Source organism: Bos indicus, chromosome 29 (genome assembly GCF_029378745.1).
Source record: "Bos indicus isolate NIAB-ARS_2022 breed Sahiwal x Tharparkar chromosome 29, NIAB-ARS_B.indTharparkar_mat_pri_1.0, whole genome shotgun sequence".
NCBI lineage: Eukaryota > Metazoa > Chordata > Mammalia > Artiodactyla > Bovidae > Bos > Bos indicus.
In genome coordinates this window covers 51,231,813-51,243,454 of record NC_091788.1, presented here as the reverse complement: position 1 = coordinate 51,243,454, position 11,642 = coordinate 51,231,813, and the positions used below count along the sequence as shown (strand labels likewise).

The 11,642-nt window shown below is 59.7% G+C and overlaps 1 protein-coding gene across 1 annotated transcript; it reads left to right on the top strand.

Annotated features, from left to right (window-relative positions):
* The first annotated feature begins 84 nt into the window (after window positions 1-84).
* Window positions 85-2,713, top strand: RASSF7 (Ras association domain family member 7). Its single transcript, XM_070783268.1, is given in 7 exon segments — window positions 85-191; window positions 753-883; window positions 1,068-1,780; window positions 1,893-2,021; window positions 2,097-2,121; window positions 2,124-2,178; window positions 2,262-2,713. Coding segments are annotated over 6 exon segments (1,203 nt in total). The 5' UTR covers window positions 85-191; window positions 753-759; the 3' UTR covers window positions 2,419-2,713.
* Window positions 2,714-11,642: the final 8,929 nt, after the last annotated feature.

Here is an 11,642-nt window from a genome sequence, read left to right as displayed (position 1 = left end):
CGTAGGCGCGGAGTGGGCGGGGCGCGCGGTGCAGCCAATGGGGGCGAGAGGGGCGGGGCGCGCGGGCAGCGAGCCAATGGGGCGGCGGGCCGGGGCGCTCCCGCGGCGCTGGAGGCGGCAGGTTGCGGCGGCGCCCGGAGCCTGGCAGCAGCCAGTCCGCGTCCGGATTCCGGAGGCCGGTCAGCGTCCAGGTGAGCCGCGCCGAGTTCCGGGGCCTTCGCGGCGCAGGGCGTGGCCCTGGGCTGCGACTCCGACGGAGGGGCGGGAGCCGGGCCGGCGAGGGGGCCGCGCCGCACCTGCACCCGCCGAGAGCGGGGACTGCGGCCTCGCGGCGAGCGCGGGGCCGCGCGGTAGCAGGGAGGGGCCGCCCGCGCCGGGTGCGGCGGGTCTGCGGTGTCGAGGGCTGCGCGCGGACGCCCCGCGGGAGGGGCTGTGCCCTTCAAGCCGGGTGGCCCGGTCTGGTTAATGATTTGCTTGGTTCCGGGAGTGGGGCCGGCCGAGAGCAGGCTGGGAAGTGGGGCAGCCTCCGAGCGCTGCGGGAGGGCCCTCTGGTTCCCTCTCTGGGGGGGCACTGGCCTTTGCTGCCCCACCCCCAGGAATGTGCGGCCTCCGTGTGGGGCTCCGCACCAGATGCCGAGGGGCAGCAGTCCCGAGCCAGTTCCGGGGTGCGGGGCAGGCCTGAGGAGGAAGAGCCGGCCAAGCCGAGCTGGGGCCAGGCCGGGCCTGACCCCTGGCCCTCGCCCTCGCTGCAGGACAGGCATGCTCTCAGGACTGGCGGCCATGGAGCTGAAGGTGTGGGTGGACGGCATCCAGCGCGTGGTTTGTGGGGTTTCAGAGCAGACCACCTGTCAAGAAGTGGTCATTGCACTAGCCCAAGCCATAGGTGAGTTCCCTGAAGCACAGATGGGCCCAGCAGGTGGCTTGCAGTGGCGCCTGGCCTCCGGGCCCCATCTGGCCCCCAGGAGGGTGGGGCTGTTGCTGGTCCGTCTTGCTTTCCCCCAGCTGCTCAAGCCAGATGGACTAAAGGTAAGGGATGTGGGCTGACTGACCCCTTTCCCCGGCTCCAGGCCAGACGGGCCGCTTTGTGCTCGTGCAGCGTCTCAGAGAGAAGGAACGGCAGCTGCTACCCCAGGAATGTCCTGTGGGTGCCCAAGCAACCTGCGGACAGTTTGCCAGTGATGTCCAGTTTGTCCTGAGGCGGACAGGACCCAGCCTCGCTGGGAGGCCCTCCTCGGACAGCTGCCCTCCCCCTGAGCGCTGTCCCATCCGAGCTAGCCTTCCCCCAAAGCCTCGACCAGCACTGGACCGTGAGCCCTGCAAAGCACTGACCTTCAGCCTGGGGTGCTCTGGGCAGGCCCCCGGCCCTGTGCCACCCGAGCCTCTGGCTCCCGTAGTGCCTGTGCCGGGCTGCTGCACAGACCTGCAGGGCCTGGAGCGAAGGGTGCGCAGGAACGCAGTGGAGCTGGGCCAGGAGGCCTTCTGGGAGCAGGAGCTGCGGCGGGAGCAGGCCCGGGAGCGCGAGGCACAGGCCCGTCTGCAGGCGCTGAGCGCAGCTACGGCTGAGCACGCAGCTAGACTGCAGGCCCTGGACGCCCAGGCCCGTGCCCTGGAGGCCGAGTTACACCTGGCTGCAGAGGCCCCTAGGCCCTCCTCGCCCACCGCGTCTGTGGCTGAACGCCTGCGCCAGGACCTGGCCACCCAGGAGCGGCAAAGCATGGAGGTGCAGGGCAGTCTCGCCCTGGTGGGCCGGGCTCTGGAGGCTGCCGAGCACGCCCTGCAGGTGAACCCACAGGACCCGCACCCCAGCCCGTGCCCCCAGCGCGGGGTTGGGGGAGGGAGTGGGCGTTGGTCTCCAAATCAGAATTAGAGCCTGAGGGTCCCGTGTGCCCTAGGCCCAGGCCCAGGAGCTGGAGGAGCTGAACCGGGAGCTGCGTCAGTGCAACCTGCAGCACTTCATCCAGCAGACGGGTGCTGCGCTGCCCCCGCCCCCACGGCCGGACGGGGACCCCACTGGCACTCAGGTCAGAGCAGTTCTGGAGGGAGGCCAGGTCGGTGAGGGGCCCGCCCAGCCCCAAGCTAACTTGCTCTTCCCATAGGATCTTCTGCCTCCATCCAGAGAAGAGCCCTTCACGGGAGGCCCCCGGAGTCCGGCCCTTGTGTCCAGCCTGAACCCAGAGAGTACGTCTGTCTCCCCGCTCTGGATGGGGTGAGGTCCTCCAGTGACCCTCCTCAGCCCTCTCAAGTCTGTGTCCTCCCCACAGTTGCCCCCATGAGGCAGAACTCCTTGAGGTAGCAGCTCTCACCTCAGAGTGGATGTCCGCAGCCAAGGTTAGCCTAGCCTGGATGACAGAGGCCAGCCCGTGGTCACAGAAGACTCCTTCCACCGTGCAGTGGGAAGCCCTGGAACCCGGAGCCTGAGACGGGACACCTTGGAGCCCTAGGATTCCTGCTGCAGGGAGCACGGGAAGGCTGAAGACTCTTGCCCTAGTCCTTGTCGAATCTGCCAAGACCCTGGAGAAGCTAGGGGCGTGGCCAGCCCTGCCATCATAGCCCGCAAAGGCCACAGCTTTGTTGGGGACAGGAGGTGCACAGACCCTGTGCTCAACCTATGGGTATGTGCTTGCATGCGGGAGGTATCCCTGCCCACATCCGTGTGTACACTGGCTCCCTACCCCGACATTAAAACCTCAATAAACTGCCTCCCATGGCTTAAGCGTGTCTTGAGACTGCACTGGGCAGGGTCTGCAGGGTCTCTGAGTAGTCCCCTGAACTGCCTGGGGCTAGCCACAGTTAAGGGTCCTGAAACAGAGGTCTCCCAGGGACCCGTGGTTATTTAATCCAAAGCTGGAGCTGTATCCACCCACCCCTGGGGAGTGGCCTCTCCTTGTTGGGGGCAGGGTAGCTTCTCTCCTTGGCAGCCTGGGGTTGGATGGTCTGGGGGCCTGAAGTAGCCTTGACACTGACCTGGGTTTCTGTCCAGACCCCTCCCTTGCCTGACTTCCCTGTCTGGTCTGCTCCCCACCAGCAGCAAGAAGCACTGCACCCTCTGGGGTGGCTCCTGGATATGAGGATCCAAGGACACACCAGACCCGTCCATCAGGTTTCCTGAGCCTGAGAGCTTGCGGGGGCAGGCCCCGGACTCCTGGGTCTGCCAGGCCCCAGGAGCTTTGCTGGCCCCTAGAGGGTGTGCCGACCTGCCTTCCAACACCCCATCTCCTCTCCCCAGCCAGGCATGAAGCTTTAGCCGCATGCCTGCAGCCTTGAAATTGGGGCAGGGCGAGGTCTGAACCACAGCCCTGGCTCTGGGGTGGGCCACCAGCTCCCAGCTCCGAAAGTGCGGTTGGGAGGGGCGAGCTCTGCACCAGCCAGAACCTGGGGGGCTCCAAGACCTGGGTGCAGCCACGCACATTGAGGAACAGAGAACGGGACAGCCTAGATCACAGGGGTCTTCCTGCTTAGTGTGGGGGTGGGCAACTTTGGGGAAGACTCACCCTTCTCCTGGGGTGGCCCCTGAGCCAGGCTTGGTGTTCCCTGCTTCCTTGGGGCAGACTGTAGGGGACATGAAGTACTGAGTGCAAGGAGACCACCAAGCGCCTGGCTTGTGGGGGGAACCAGGAGCAGGCCCTTCCTACCTGTGCTGGAGGAGGGTCAGGAGTGGCTGTACAGGCCTGGGGGCGAACAGGCTCTGGCCCCAGTTTCCTCTTTGGAGCCCCCAGCCCATTCCCATGCCTGTCCACACTCCTGCCTGACCTGTGACTCTCCTTAGGGTCAAGCACAGGCCATACAAGGTGCAGCCCTGAACACACGGGCTGGTTAGGCCCCGTGCTGGGTGGGAGGACTGGGGGCCGTCGGGGGGCCTGCTTCCTTCACCTGGATCCCCCACCTGCGTCCACAGGGTTGGATGGACCTCTGGGCACAAGCCCTGAGCCTTAGCGCCCTTTCACCTCCCAAGCTGAGCACACAGGCCAGCAGGGCACAAGGCCAGGTGCCACCCAGGGACCCCCCTACACACATGGAGGCGAGGGGAGGACCAGCCTATGCCCTGCCCAGTGTCCCGCCCGTCCCCACTCCCCAGGGGACAGCAGGCACAGACCTGGGTGGGCTTTTGCCCCCTGGCCTGTGTCTGTTTTCTGGGAACACCCATTCCTTCTGAAGTCACTGCCAGGGATCTGCCCCTGGTCCAAGGTTGCCTCTGGGGACACTGAGAGCGGTCTTCTCCAGCTTAAAGGGGGTCCTTAGGCAACCCACACATTCCGGGGTGGGAAAGGGGCAGAACCTTCTCCAAGTGAACAAAACCCCACTCCCCACCCCCAAGTTGCCCGAAGTGCTTCAGATCACTAGGCAAATCTTTGAGTTGCTGAAAGGTTTACTTTTGACTTTTAAACTGTACTTTGAAAACAACACTGTGAGGTGTGCTGAGGGGAGGAAAGCCCAGTGGTCGTTCAGTCGCTCAGTTGTGTCTGAATCTCTGCGACCCCATGAACCACAGCACGCCAGGCTCCTCTGTCCTTCACCGTCTCCTGGAGCTTGCTCAAACTCATGTCCATTGAGTCGCTGATGCCATCCAATCATCTTATCCTCTGTTTCCCTCTTCTTTAGCTCCCCTCAAGCGAGGGGAAGGCAGGGCAGGACACTGCCCAGTGTGAGTACAGGGCAGCCCTCCTCAGGGTTGCTCTGAGGCCAGACTGTGTTTTGGGGGAAGGCACTGCCCTTCCTGGCCTGCCTGGCCTCAGATTCCTACTTGATCCTCCAGGGGCTGGTTCACAAAAGGTCGTGGGCCAGTGGCAGCGAATCCGCACCGCTGGTTCTCAACCCCAAAGCTGCTGACAGCCTCCCTGCTACCTGCAGAGCCTGGCCCGCCAAGTCTGCTGGGTGTGACACTTACCATACCATATCAACTGCTAACTAGGGTAGGGTCCCTCCTGAGGGGTGTCCAAGTCCACACAAGGGCCCAACTAATTGGGCCTCCCCTCCAGATTGCTTGGGAGAGGGGACAGAACCTGCCTCTGTGGCATCTGCAGGCCCAGAGGCTGCTCTGGGCCTGCTCCACAACCATAAGACTTTCACGGTGAACTGAGGAACACCCAACAGGGGAGACAGGCCTCCAGGAACCCACATGCCTGGGAGGGCGTGTCTGGGGGCACTGCGAATGTGTCTTCACAGTCCTGACTCCCTTAGTGGCCTCGCTGACATGGCAGAGGGCACAGGAAAGCCAAATCTGCCACTGTCTTCCTCAAGAAAGTTCCTGGAGGTGGCCCTCAAGAGGCTAGTTCAGGCGGTCCTGTCCTGATGTCCAAGGGTCAGACAATGACACCGGTGTCTGCCCAGGGCTGCCTTCAGCTTGGCGACATCAGGAAGACTGTCCCAGGAGCCCTGCACACCTTGGCATCCTGAGACACACAGGGAGAAGAGAGTTCCCTCCAAGAGGGCATCTGCTCCGGCCTGAGGCCCCGCATGCGAAGGGCAGCAAAGGCCTCTGAATGTCCCTCGTTTTCCCCACCCGGCCCACTGCCGGGCGCAGACAGGCCCACCTAGTCCGTGCAGCGCCCTCGCCTACCATCCGCCTTGGCACGCTCCCTCTGACCCGACGTGGCCGTCCCCTGCCCCACAGGGTCACAGAGGGGGCGGGGCGGTCGCGCTGCCCAGGGACAGATCAGCCGCTGTCACACGCACAGTGGGTCCGGAGCAGCGCAGTGTGCGGTGGGCAGTGGCTGCCCTGCGCCTGGAGGGACCGCCGTGCGGGAGGAGGAGTCGTCCCCCACCCACGACCCCCGCCTCACCTCCCGTCCAACTTGGCGGTCCGAGCCCGCCGCCCCTGCCCGGCCCAAGTTCCCGCCCGCGAGCCTAGGACCCCTCGCGCGTCACCTGCGACCCTGCGCGGGGCCGTCGCCGGCTCTCGGCCCAACTTCGGCGGCGGCAGCGGCAGCGGCCCCCTCGCGCCCCCGCCAGCCCGGAACCCCGCGCCCGGCCCGTATGCAAATGCCCAGGTCTCGCGACCAATGGTCGGCCGAGCCGGGCCCGCCCTGCCGGGCCGCAGCCAGTGGACGCGAGCCGGAGACGGGACGCCGCGCCCACCGCCGAGCGGCCCCTCGCGGGCGAGGCCGGCGCGTTCCTTTCCGCACGTCGGCCTCGGGGCGGGGCCGCCACCTGCCGGGCGGGGCTTTCGGCGCCCGGAGGCTGCCAGGCGCTGGGCGGCTCCCCCGCCGGCGGGTGGTACGACCCGAGGCGCTCCCTCGCCGGCCCAAGGTGGAACGGCCCGGGCGCCTAGGCACCCCCCGCCCCCAGTCCCCCGCGAGCTGGGCGCCTCCTTGGATCGCCGGGCTCCGTCACGCGTAGCACGGGCGGTGAGCTCGCGACCACTTAGTGCACGAGCCTCCTGCACCCACTCCGGGGCGGTCTGCCTGGCGGAGAGGGGGCTCCGGCTCTGCCTGGTTTGTGAACTCCTGGCCACTCTCTCGTCGTGAGGGCCCACTGCACGGGGCTCAGGGCCCTGGGCGACTTGGCCCCGTCCTCTGCCCCGTTCTGTCCGGGCATTGGAAAGGTAGAAACCAAAGGAAAGGTCCGTTTCAGCCCTGGAGTCCATCCCTCCTGGTGGAGCCCCAAGGAGGCAGCCCTGGGAAGCATGGTCATGGGCCGGGCTCTTTACACTCCCTTCTCAGCCGCTCAGAGGCAGAATCATGGGTCATTGGGATCCCTAGTCAGGCAGAGAGGTGACCGGTCCCCTTTTGTTCTCCACCGTCCAGTCTGGAGAGTTAGGGCTGGGGTTCCCCTCCAAAGCAAGAGCTCCCCGATATCTCCGCAGCCTCAGCCACCCTGGCTGCCTCCTGCAGCCCTCCTGCCCCCAGCTCACCGCCCCACCCCTCACCCTCTCGAGTTCACAGAGGCCTGGGCTGGACCCACCAGCGGGCACAAACCGGCATGGGTCCATCCTCCCCCTTCCCACCACCCCGGCCATTTCACGTCTTCCTTCAAATCTGTTGCCCAGGTGGCTAAGTGCGGGGCTCCAGGAGGTGTCTGACTCTGCCTGGGACCTCAGGAGTATGAAGCCTGAGTATCGGAATTCAAGAGCAGGGTGTGGTGGGGGGGTGGGGAAGGAGCGAGGAGCCTGATTGGTTCTGTTGGGGGTCAGCAAAGCCTGGACTGTATGGATCTGGAAGGAACCCTTAGGAACCTGTGGGACCCCTGAGGAGGCCCACGGCTTTGGGACAGGGCATGACTGGCGACGGGCAGACGGGCAGAGGCTTGGAGGGGAGAAGCCTGGGGTTCCAGGACAGGGGCAGGCCTGAAGTCAGGGTGACTCTGAGTTCCTGCCTCACCCTGCTGGTCTGACCCTCAGCAGGGTCCCCTCCAGTCCTGCTGGCTCCAAATGCACCCTTACTACCTTCTGCAGTAGGTTGAATGGTGCTCCCTCAAAAAAACATACCCTAACCCAATGCCTAGACCTGGGCATTGTCACCCTGCTTGGAAAAAGGGGCTTCACGGCTTGATGAGGTCATCCCAGGTTATCCGAGTGGCCCCTAAATCCAGCGCCAAGTGCACTTTGAAGAGACAGAAAGGTACAGACACACAGGGAGGAAGGCGACACAGAGACTGAGGCAGACGCTGCCATTAGCCGAGGAGGCCTGAAGCACCAGAACCCAGAAGCTGCAAGAAAGTGTTCTCTCAACAGATTTCAGAGAAAGCACAGGTGTCCACCTAGATTTTGGACTTCTGGCGCTCGGGACTGAGAGAGAAAAGATTTGTGCCCTAGGACACTGATACCCCTGCCTTCGTATGTCAGGGATCATAGCCCTGCCTGTCTCCTCCCCCCAGCTCTGGCCCTGTGTGTTCGTGCAGGCTTGATGGCGGGGGAAAGGGCTGGCCCGGGCTGGACAGAACCAAGGCAGCTCCTTGTCCAGCTCCGCCCTCCTGCAGGCATGAGGAGAGCAGCGTGGATCCCGTGTCTGGGCCTGCCTGGGCCTTGGAAGAGCAGGAGCAGGGTGTGCCAGCGAACGCCAAGGAACCACTGAGGGCTGCAGGGTACGGGGTTCTCGAAGGACACAGGGACGATGCTGACGGCGTGTAGGAGTGTGAGGTGTGCGTATCAGCGTGGAAGAAGGTACATCAGCAGGTGCAGGTACAGACGTGTGCTTCTGCTTTCACCTTGGCCCAGTTTGGGACCAGACCACTGGCTCTGGGCGGTTTCATGGGAACACATCTCAAGTGTGAGCAAAGGCTGGCATGGCTGGGTGGGTTGTATGCTATCCAAAGATGCTTGCTGAGGACCTGTTCACATCTCATCACGGGTGCATGTGTTTATTATGGATGGCAATTTTCCAGCAGCCTCCAACAGCAGATGCGGATGAAGGTGGAGGGGCTGGTCCCACTCCAAGGGGGCTCTAAGGTGGCCATAGCTGCTTGTCCAACTCTTTCCCTGGAGCTTTAGTGGCATGTTCCCACCCCCATCTGGGACCCTCTGGTGGATGGTGGTCTTTGGCAGGTAAGTGTGTGCAGAAGGGCCCGCACTTGCCAAGAGTAAGCTAAGGAGGAGAGGGAGGTGTCCGATGCAGGGCGTTTACTTTGCTGGCCCCTATCCAAAGTTCTGTTCCTGTGCTCACCTGTCCGGCCCTCAACATCTCTATTTTGTAGGCGAAGAGGCACAGAGGGGTTGAGAAACTCTCCCAAGGTCATGCCATCCATACTTAAGCAGAGAGCCAAAATATCCTGGGGCTTCCCTGGTGGCTCAGTGGTAAAGCAGCCACCTGCCAATGCAGGGGTCACGGGTTCAATTCCTAGCCTGGGAAGATCCCATGTGCCGAGGGCCAACTGGGTTTGTGCACCCAGTACTAAGTCTGTGCGCTAGAGTCCAGGAGCCACAACTGCTGAAGCCAGAATGCTCCAGAGTCTGTGCTCTCCAAGAGAAGCCACTGCAATGAAAAGCCTGCACACCACAACCAAGAACGGCCCCACGCACCGCAACGAGAGAGAGCCCACGTGCAGCAGCAAAGACCCCGCACGACCATAAACAAATAACTTTTAAGAAGTATCCTGCATTTGGGTACATGGCTGGGGTGACACCCAAGAGGTGCTATGCTGTGCCAGCCACACACACACACACACACACACACACACTCCCACAGAGATTTGCTCCAGAGGCCCTCACCTTTCTGGCACCATTCATTCTTCCTCTCTGCAAAGTCCTTTCCAGAGCCTGTAAACACACGGGTTATTTCCCCCATAAACAGAAAAACAGAACCACCCTCTCTCAGTGGGCTCCTTCTCTGCTGCCTCCACTTTGGTCTCCCTGACTGGTACTCCCTGGCGATGAGCAGTCAGCTGGGCTTCTCCTTGCAGCCTCCAGCTGCCCCCCAGCACTGGTATCCTCTGGGTCCCTGGTGACTTCCACCTCGCTCCACCGAGGTGTCCTACTTGGCGTGCTGTCCCCCACCCCCCAAGTGTCCAGGAACCCGCCTTGGTCTCCCTTTTTACCTGCCATCTCACATCCAACCCCTCAGCTAACCCAACCTGTTTTTTTTCCATTAAAAAAATTAATTTTTAGTTGGAAAGTAATTACTTTACAATATTGTGTTGGTTTCTGCCATACATCAACACGAATCAGGCATAGGTATACATATGCCCCTTCCCTCTTGAACCTTTCTCCTCCCACCCCATCCCATCCCACACCCACCTCTCTAGGTTGCCACAGAGCATTGGATCTGAGCTCTGTGTATCACACAGCAAATACCCACAGGCTATCTATTTCACATACGGTAATGCATGTTTCAAATATATGTTAGTCCCACCCTGTCCTTCCCCCACCCACGTCCACAAGTCTGTTACGTCGGTATCTCCTTTGCTGCCCTGAAGATAGCTTCATACCATCAGTACCATCTTTCTATATAGTCCATGTTTATGCATTAATATATGATCTTTCTTTCTGGCTTACTTCGTTCTGCATAATAGGCTCTAGGTTCATCCACCTCATTAGTACTGACTCAGATGCATTCTTTTTAAGGCTGAGTAATATCCCACCGTATACGTATGGCCCACTTTTTTACCCAGTCATCTGTAAATGGATACCTAGGTTGCTTCCATGTCCTAGCCTCCTACATAGCGTTGGAATGAACGTGGGGGTACATGTGTCTTCTTCAGGTATGGTTTCCTCAGGGAATATGCCCAGTAGTGGGGCTGCTGCGTCACATGGTGGTTTTGTTCCTAGTTTTAAAGGACTCTCCACACTTCTCCATAGTGGCGGTGTCAATTCACCTTCCCACCAGCAGTGCAAGAGGTTCCCTTTTCCCACACCGTTTAGAGCATTTATTGTTTGTAGATTTTCTGATGATAGCCATTCTGACCAGTGTGGTGATACTCCTTTGTAGTTTTTTTTTTTTTTTCCTTTGTAGTTTTGATGTGCATTTCTCCTAACAAGGAGCGATGTTGAGCATCTTTTATCCCCTAGGTTCTGTCTTCATAACCTACCAGAAGGGGATCACTTCCTGCACCTTTGCTTCCCCCAATGGAGCCTACATCTTTGTGGTCCCTGAGGGTTGCAGTTGAGCTATTCCAAATCCTGAAAGATGATGCTGTGAAAGTGCTGCACTCAATATGCCAGCAAATTTGGAAAACTCAGCAGTGGCCACAGGACTGGAAAAGGTCAGTTTTCATTCCAATCCCAAAGAAAGGCAATGCCAAAGAATGCTCAAACTACCGCACAATTGCACTCATCTCACATGCTAGTAAAGTAATGCTCAAAATTCTCCAAGCCAGGTTTCAGCAATATGTGAACCGTGAACTTTCTGATGTTCAAGCTGGTTTTAGAAAAGGCAGAGGAACCAGAGATCAAATTGCCAACATCTGCTGGATCATGGAAAAAACAAGAGAGTTCCAGAAAAACATCTATTTCTGCTTTATTGACTATGCCAAAGCCAAAGTTTATTGTGGATCACAATAAACTGTGGAAAATTCTTCAGGAGATGGGAATACCAGACCACCTGATCTGCCTCTTGAGAAATCTGTATGCAGGTCAGGAAGCAACGGTTAGAACTGGACATGGAACAACAGACTGGTTCCAAATAGGAAAAGGAGTACGTTAAGGCTGTATATTGTCACCCTGCTTATTTAACTTATATGCAGAGTACATCATGAGAAACGCTGGACTGAAAGAAACACAAGCTGGAATCAAGATTGCCGGGAAAAATATCAATAACCTCAGAGATGCAGACGAAACCACCCTTATGGCAGAAAGTGAAGAGGAACTCAAAAGCCTCTTGATGAAAGTGAAAGTGGAGAGTGAAAAAGTTGGCTTAAAGCTCAACATTCAGAAAACGAAGATCATGGCATCTGGTCCCACCACTTCATGGGAAATAGATGGGGAAACAGTGGAAACAGTGTCAGACTTTATTTTTCTGGGCTCCAAAATCACTGCAGATGGTGACTGCAGCCATGAAATTAAAAGACGCTTACTCCTTGGAAGGAAAGTTATGACCAACCTAGATAGCATATTCAAAAGCAGAGACATTACTTTGCCAACAAAGATTCGTCTAGTCAAGGCTATGGTTTTTCCCAGTGGTCATGTATGGATGTGATAGCTGGACTGTGAAGAAGGCTGAGCACCGAAGAATTGATGCTTTTGAACTGTGGTGTTGGAGAAGACTCTTGAGAGC